This window comes from Apaloderma vittatum, unplaced genomic scaffold (assembly GCF_000703405.1).
Source record: "Apaloderma vittatum isolate BGI_N311 unplaced genomic scaffold, ASM70340v1 scaffold42569, whole genome shotgun sequence".
NCBI classification, from domain to species: Eukaryota; Metazoa; Chordata; class Aves; order Trogoniformes; family Trogonidae; genus Apaloderma; species Apaloderma vittatum.
Window position 1 is genome coordinate 30,574 of NW_009736603.1, and position 8,150 is coordinate 38,723.

The following is an 8,150-nucleotide window of genomic DNA, read 5'->3' on the forward strand; positions in this document are numbered from 1 at the left end:
GGTTCAGATACAAATTCAGCTGGTTTAATTGCTAAACCAACTGTACTGTAAAGATTTTGTCAAGCAAAAATTTCCCTTGTGGGAATAATTTCATCCAGGCTAAGAAATCTCTTCTATAATACAAAGAAGAAATAGTATTGTAGATAATCATACTTTAATATATAAAAAATAAAACATAAAACTGAGCTTTTAAATGTAAGAGAAATGTATACAAACCAGGACAGCCAGAGCCATCATAATGAGCACTGGAACCTGCAGAATAAACGGAATCTCCTTCATAAGTGCTTTGATGAATTCACCGATGCCTTGTCCAACGTGCTTCAACGGCTCAGTTACAAAGTTGGTGAAAGTAATCGCCAGTGCCTAGAAAAATACAAATAAAACCCTGTGTTGTCACCACTTACAAAGAGGAACAGTCTCTTTGGGCTTGGCACATACCTTTGTGGGTGGAACCAGCAGCACAGGATTTACAAGTAGAGTTTCATAGTACTTCTGACAGGGATCGTCCTGAAACGTCCATTTACTTCTGAGCCATTCTGTGATCAGAGCAGAGATGTATTGTTACTACTTTTAACAAATATGTCTGATGACACAGTATTAATACAGAAAGTAGCATCTCAACTGTAGTTGGAATAGAACTCTACTAGATCGGTTCAAAGCTCACTTATTTTTAAAAACCTGAAATCAGCCTGGCAGCGTAGTTTATCCCAGAAGGAGAGGGAAGGCCAGAAAGAAAGTAAAGTAACTGAGGTTTTCGCATGTTTAGTCAAGAAAATTCTCTTTTATCAGATGAACTTAGTACCCAGAAGCCTCACAAGAAAAATAAGTCTCGTCTGTGGGAGCTACTACCTAGCACATTTTTGTCCACAGCTACTGAAACAGAAGTAATTCTGAGCCTTATTACTCACCTGCCAGGCTCCAAGTAGATTAAAAATGTGAATTTGGTTTGCTAGATTTTAAGGGATGGTATTTACAAGCATAAAGTCTTACTCCCTGAGGGAATTTTCAAGTTATAAACAAGTAATTTATGACACCAGTGTTTCTGCAGTTTTAGTACAGTCAGAACAAATCATTGAAATTTGAATTTAACAGAGCAATCGGTCAATAAAATTACAAAGGGAAGACTGTAAGAAGCAGTTGTGAAGAGCTGCCAGCATTTATCTACCTGCTGCAGCACAAATAATGGCTGATAAGAAAATCCAAATTTTCTCTGTAAAATAACAACACCAGAGTAGGTAATTAAAGATCTAATTTCTGAAGTCCATTGTAGTTGCAGGCCTGGCAGGTGAAAAAAACCACACCTTTTTCTTGCATTCTGTCCTCCTACCTGCTACTGGGGGAGAGGAGTGGGTAAACACAAGGCAAGTTAGAAGGAAAAGCAGTAACACGTGACATGCTCTAAGCACAGTTTTGTCACCAGCTCTCCTCCCAAAGCCTCATAAAGAAAGTCATGCGGAATGTCAAAATGGTAAAACCCCATAATCATGTACTCAAGAAAATTCAATGTACTACTCATGAAGGAGTAAGAATATTCTTGAGACATTGGGTATTTTGAGATCTTTGATACTATTACAAAATAACGAAACAAGTATTTACCAATAAGACTTTCCCCCCAGTGCAACTTCTCAGCACAGACGTTATCAAACTGCCCCATTTTTGCAATTTCCGCTTGATGCTGCGCGAAGGCCAGCTGCAGGGGAACGGAATTACTTGAGAAAACATGAAACGCCCGCGTCCATGCAGCACTGCACCCGAGCTAGTGATGTTTGCCATAAATCACCTGGGTAAATGTGTGTTAAGCAGAGTTTGTTACTAAACAATTCAACAGAATTAAATTCCAGGTACTTCCTAGGAACGGGTAGAAACTACCAGGACAGCCACCTGCCCGGCTGCAGTGAAATTCCTATGGCAAGATACAAAGGACTGAGATTTTTGTGGTTGGGCTGTGACCCAGCAGCATAAATTCCTCCTCATTAAAACCAAAACCACTGCACAGTCAACTACTTCATTACTGTTAATGAAGCATTTATCTCTGGTCTATCCCATGCTAAATAGAGCTTCAGCCAGAGAATCTTCAGAAAGAAGAAACTCCCCACGATGTATTTTCATAAGACTTCTCTACCAAGCTGCTTTAGACAAGAGTTACACGCCATGAAATCAAAGTTCTGCTGCTTTATCAGTTTAGTGCACTTCTGTGGTAGGATAAAAGCTGTCAGGGTTTCTTTTGTTCTTTAAGACTAATGCATCTGTCAACATGCAAAACAAAACATTAACCCTTTATTTATTTTGCAGTAAATTACCACCTTATATAAACTCACTAAAGGAACTGAATAACCTTAAGCCCATCGTGCAGCGTTCGATTAACAGTTGGACTCTACGATCTTAAAGGTCTTTTCCAACCTAAATGATTCTATGTTTCAATAACATTTTAAGCCCAAAAGCCGTTAAGATTTCAGAGCACCTTACCTTATACAAGTAAAGCCAATTCCATGCAAAACTGATGAAGAAACTTATTAATAAAACACGCTTTAGCTGAACAAACCAGTGAACACGTGTCCAGAGCTCTGTGGCAATCACAGTTACAACGCAGACCAGGCACAAGAGTAACTGAAAAAGAAAACAGGAAAAAATTATGATCCAGATTTGGAATTTTCCAAACTTACTGCCAGTACGCGTGAAGGAACTTCCAACTTTTTTTTTTTTTGTAACTAGCATCATTTACACAAAACAGTTGAGAGATTTTTTTCCTTGCCTTCACAGCATGCCTGCAGCAGTACAAGGCAGAAGAGTTTCACAGTATTACTAGTGGTCACATCCTTACATTGGAGTTGCTCATTTCTTTCTTTTAATATTTAGTTACTTCTTCCTTGCACTGTTTATCATGTTACCTACTGTACTTGGAAATTATACAATCGGTGTAATTCAGTGCTTGTGCCTTGTACGAACCGCCGAGGCGCGGTTTGGCTAAGAGATCAAGCTACAGTCTGGGTAACAGCAGCAAGAATTCAGAGAAGCCCTTCAAAGTCTCTCTCTCCACCTGAGGACCCCCAACAGCGAGGCTACTCGCAGCTTGCTTGTCTTGTTTGGCTTCCGTGGACCCCTTCAAAACTAAACAGGCTACTTTCGAGATCATGTCAGCATAGAATGTTAGCATAAAATGTTAGCATGTTCTGACTTGTTCAGTTTATTAGAGATCCTCTGCTTAGCACTGTACAACTCCATTTTAGAGAATATGACATTTGCACATAACCACGCTTTCTTTCTCTCCAATGCTGTACCATCTTCCCCCACAAAAATTCACAAAAACCTCTAACCTGCAAGACCTCAAATATATGTTTGTCTCAATATAAATCTATTTCATCTCCCACAGAAGCCAACAGCTTCTGCCTCTACTCGAACAAAAGACAAATCTGGAAAACCTGTACCACACGAGTTGTCAGTTTAAGCGTTAAGAAAGTACTGAAGTCTAATGAGGCACGCAACACATAAAAAAGATAAGAGAAGAAAATAGAAAGTGTAGCAGAAAAAAACCCCACAAAGCTACAACAGGAAAAGCTGGCCGCAGGAATAAAAAAACTCGAATTCTTATTTCAAGCGAATACAACCTCTACCTTCGGCAACGATGAAACAAGAGGAGCGACGATGGGAAGAACTGCTGTACGTGCAGAGGTAAGACATTGGTTGACTCTACTTGCACAAAGAAACAGGAGAAAACAGCAACTAAAACGCAACAAGAAACCCTTTCTTCTTCCCTTACCAGAAACATATTATACAGATCAATTCCAAAAGTGTCTTCAAATCTCCAGTGCCAAGCTTTATAATCATGGTGCTTGAAATTGATCAAAATGTCACTAAGTGCATCATCCACAGCACCCGACTGCCACGTCTCCTCGTTGAGAAACCTCAGGATCTCCGAATACGTCTGTTTTGTAAGGATGATCTCGGCATCGTAATGGACGTGGTCCACGTTTTCCTCAGGCTGAATTAAAAGAAAGCAAAACCACGGTTAAAGGCTGCTTACTTGGAAATATTAGTCCCTGTAAAAAACCTGCATGCTCAGGCAAAAACCCGATTCTATGCCCTCATTATGTAATAGCACCTTCTTGAAGCAGGCTGCAGGAGGGACATAAAGGAAAGGGAGGACACTACGATTCTATACCCTTTTTGTTCATTCTTCTAAACTATACACAGATTCAACTGGTTTGTACTCTTCCAAGCCTACAGCAAAACCCTAAAAAAGTAAGTTCTCTCACCTGTTATTGCAATTTTACAACTGCTTCTCATTAACAAGTAATAATTAAGAATATGCTATACGTGCCTCAATACAGATAGAAACTAGTAAATACCAAAACAAAACTTACATTGCCTGGAATAATGTTCTTTGTTAAGTATTAATTTTGCTTATCGCTGCCTTTGAACAGAAAAAAATGAAAAACACCTGAGAACAATACAGTAAAGGAAGAAATAAGGCGACTCTTACGTGCAAATTCTAACGAGCTACTATTCCTAGATGGCAGAGTCTAAAACAGGGTTAAAAGGTCTGCAGCAAACAAGCTAAAAGTTTCTCTTTCCAGTTTAACAACCACTAATGTGAACTGAACAGGGTGTTACTACAGCTGCATCCCAGCAATGGATATTTGGATACAGCTCTGAGTTGAGGCAGTCTTCCTTCAGATGCTTTACAGATCAAAAGGGAACTGTCCCTCCTGAGCACACGGCTAACCAACGGCAATGCCGGATGCACACACTTCTGTCCATTTTTTTCTTTGCATTTCAGTTCATTTTCATTTAAAGTATTCCAGAATAATTAATCAATACTTGATAACTGTGAAGAACATATAAAGCAATCATAGGAACTTCAATTATTTTTTCATGACGGTTCAAATACTTACAAGGCCAAGTTTTCCAGCTTCATTTAAAATCTTATTCAAGTACCGCTTAAAAATATAAAAGCTACGGCTTTCACGTGATTTGGCATTCCTCTTCTCACAATCTTCAATCTGCAATGTGAAGACACTCTTATTTACTTCTTGCTCAAAACAGCTTGCTCACAGGAGAAAAAAAACCCCAAACACAAAACTACCAATGCATTAGACTCAGGATTAACAGAGGCACATTTCTGTAGTCTAGCAAAAGTACACAGGATAAAAAGCGTGTGCAGTCACTGAAGATACTGCTTTCCATGGAACTGGCCACTACTAGAGATTTCAAATCTTCTAATATGGTTTGAATGCTAACCTCAGTTAAGACCAGATTTAAAAAAAAAAAAAAAAAAAGAAAGTAACTCCTTAAACTTTGTTTACATCAGAAAAAGAGAACTAACTAAAATACTAACTAAAACTATTAAAATTACATATTCTGTTGGGTGTCCAAGTGGCTGAGGGAAGTGAGAGCCCTAGTACCTACACAAGCACCACCACATGCTCCTGAGCTCGGAGGCAGCAGCAGCAGCATCTTCTGGTGGGTCTTGCAGCAGCCTCTGGGGGCTCAGCGCTGCCCCTTGCGCTCGGCCACAAACACATTCTCCGTGCCCACAACCCACCCCTTAAAACTCCAACAGATCTGGACAATCTGAAATTGAAAGGGTGGGTTTCTTGGCTTTTAGCAGCATGGTGTAACAGGAACACCACGGGGGACCTGCTGACACTGGATAGAAGCACCAGCTCCTATCAACTTCTGCTACTCTGTAAAACATTTTAGGAGACAGACTTCGGCAGCAATTTGGAATTGAGTTCAAATCACTTCCAGTCTCTCCCCTGAATGCAGAGGTTCCCCCTGCCTAATGCATGGTCTCTCAAAAATGATACTAGAAAAGCACCATCAGAAAACACAAACTATCAGAGGCTGGAAAATACTCTGAAGTTCCATAACAAACCTTCCGTTGCAAGGAGTCTACTTCCCTGGAACAACTCGGTAAGATTTCAGTACTGACTGCATCCACAGCTTTATCCTCAGAGTCATGATAGTTTGCCTAAAATTACAAAAGAACACCACATATTTTAGAATCGAAGAATTTGATCAATACACCATGTTACACTTCTATAGTCAGACGACTATAAAAGGAACCCAGCAGCTAAAAACTGAGTGTTGGTCTTTGCTGCCAATGCTCTCTCAATGATACTCCCATTGCCTCTCTGCTGCTACTTCAGGCTTCAGAGAGACAGTTGCTTTAAGTTTCTCTAAACGCCGCTTCGAAAGGTGAGGTCTTGCCCTGTCCTCCCCCACCTGCCCTTTCCCCTCTGCGTGCCAGAGAGCCACACAGCGCATCAGATTAGATAATCGGGCTGGTCGAAAACTGACTCAGCAAGCAAAGGGGCAGTTTTCAGCCAGACAAACTCCCGATCCCACTGGCCACACAGCCAGACTGAAAGCAAACACAAAACCCCATTCCGGGCTGCACAGCTTTCCTTTCGCAGTTCTTCCTCACTGTGAAACCTCCCATTTTTTCTGTTCATTCCTTTTTAGCAGCCCTGCTTCTACACAAGCAGGCCTGCACACCGAGGAAAGTCTCCAAGCGCAGCATCGCATCCACTGCTGAACTCGCACTGACACAAAGTCTGGTTTTGAGCACTCGGGTGCCTGCCTACCTCAAAATCTCGCAGTGCAGAGCAGGAAAGAAATGCTGGAAAGATGGATTAAACCCAAAGCAGTACTTTTTTTCCCCTCCTACAAAATGCTATTCTATTTTTGTGGGAGACCACAGTAAAACTCCTAATACACTTTTTGTTTAAAGCTCAAGCAGTTGGGCACCAAGTTTAAAGACTGCAAAGCTTGCGGCTTAATTTTAGGGATGCCAATGACTATCAGGTGGACTTGGGGGGAGGTGGAGGCTGAAAAGGAACTCCACAGAGAGAAATAAGACAGTTTACATTTTTTTAGCTTCAGAAAATTACGTTCTGAAGCATTGAAATGTATCTATCCAAGACTGCAAAACCAAACCTGAAAGCTGAGGAATGACGTAAATCAAGGCTGCCCATACAATCACCCACTTTATAACATCCCGAGTGCACACGCACACAGGACAAATAATATGCAGCTCAGCGTGTCCAACTCTCACACAAGAAAAATCAATCCCTATTCCAGTCTTCCTTCTGAAAACTCTGATGGCCAGCATTACAGAACATCACTGGTGTTCATAACACTCACACAGTAAATGGAATTATTTCCACACTGATGGGGAACTGGATAAATTCAAGTAAAATACAATCATTAATGCTAACTCCTGCAACTTTTATCAGCTAGGAACTAAATTTTCAAGATATTCAACACCACACTTGAGAAACTAGCAAGAGCTGTTTAATCCATTTCAGAGAAATAAACCGTGGAGAAGTTAGCCACCACCTGTGAAAAGACACAAGGTGTGGTTCCCGTCCCTTGACTGGTGCACAACAGAAACTTGTCAGCAAAGCGACCCGACCTAATTATGTTATAAGATGGTTATTTTTTCCTTGCCAGTTTAACAACGGGCACCCCACACTTTTACCTGTACAATCTCAGAAGTAACCTGACAAGACCTGGAAACAAATGGCAATTTTTATTGTCTTCTAACGTCAGGATTTTAGGGCAGTATTTCATCAGCGTGCGGCTGAGGGACTGCGTGAGACAGACATATTCTTGCCTGCTTTCTTTTTCTACCTTGTAAGGTCTCCTCATTGTTCCTGACGCGGCGTCGTAATTGAGCATGTCCGTGGGGTCGATCCATTCGTCGTGCTGGGCTTCACCGCTCCCCACGAGCGCGGCTGCACACAAAACCACAGGGAACAGCATCCTGGATCGCTGAGCGCAACAAGAAACCCAGGTATTTAGACCAGGATGTATCGCCCTGTATGAAAACACTAAACCAATCTCACGACGGGAGCAAAGTACTTAAAAACTCGGTTCTCTGTTAAGCAGATTAAATTTCACTGATAAATTTTTCTTCAAAGAAGAACACGCGACAAACAAACCGAGTTTCTGCGCCTGGATCAATACAACCGGCTGTAGCTATTCTGTGGCTATTCTAGCAAGAACGTGGAGCAACTAAGCCGAGTTTATATGGCCGGAGCAATACAAAAGGCCGGAGCAATGCAAAAGGCTAGAACAATACCAAAGGCTGGAGCAGCGCAGATTTCAGCGTTGCTAAACGCGAGAAGTCGCCCACAGGTCCCGGC

General features: G+C 41.3%; 1 protein-coding gene across 1 annotated transcript in view; it reads right to left on the minus strand.

The window, feature by feature from the left end:
- CLCC1 (chloride channel CLIC-like 1) overlaps nt 1-7,767 on the minus strand; it is a 9,214-nt gene extending 1,447 nt beyond the window's left edge. The window contains exons 1-8 of the mRNA XM_009877026.1: nt 7,636-7,767; nt 5,876-5,971; nt 4,893-5,000; nt 3,758-3,979; nt 2,467-2,607; nt 1,597-1,690; nt 439-536; nt 217-363 (exon numbers count right to left, since the gene is read on the minus strand). Of these exons, the coding sequence (XP_009875328.1) occupies nt 217-363; nt 439-536; nt 1,597-1,690; nt 2,467-2,607; nt 3,758-3,979; nt 4,893-5,000; nt 5,876-5,971; nt 7,636-7,767 (1,038 nt within the window). The remainder of the gene's footprint in view (nt 1-216; nt 364-438; nt 537-1,596; nt 1,691-2,466; nt 2,608-3,757; nt 3,980-4,892; nt 5,001-5,875; nt 5,972-7,635) is intronic.
- Between the last annotated feature and the right edge of the window lie 383 nt (nt 7,768-8,150).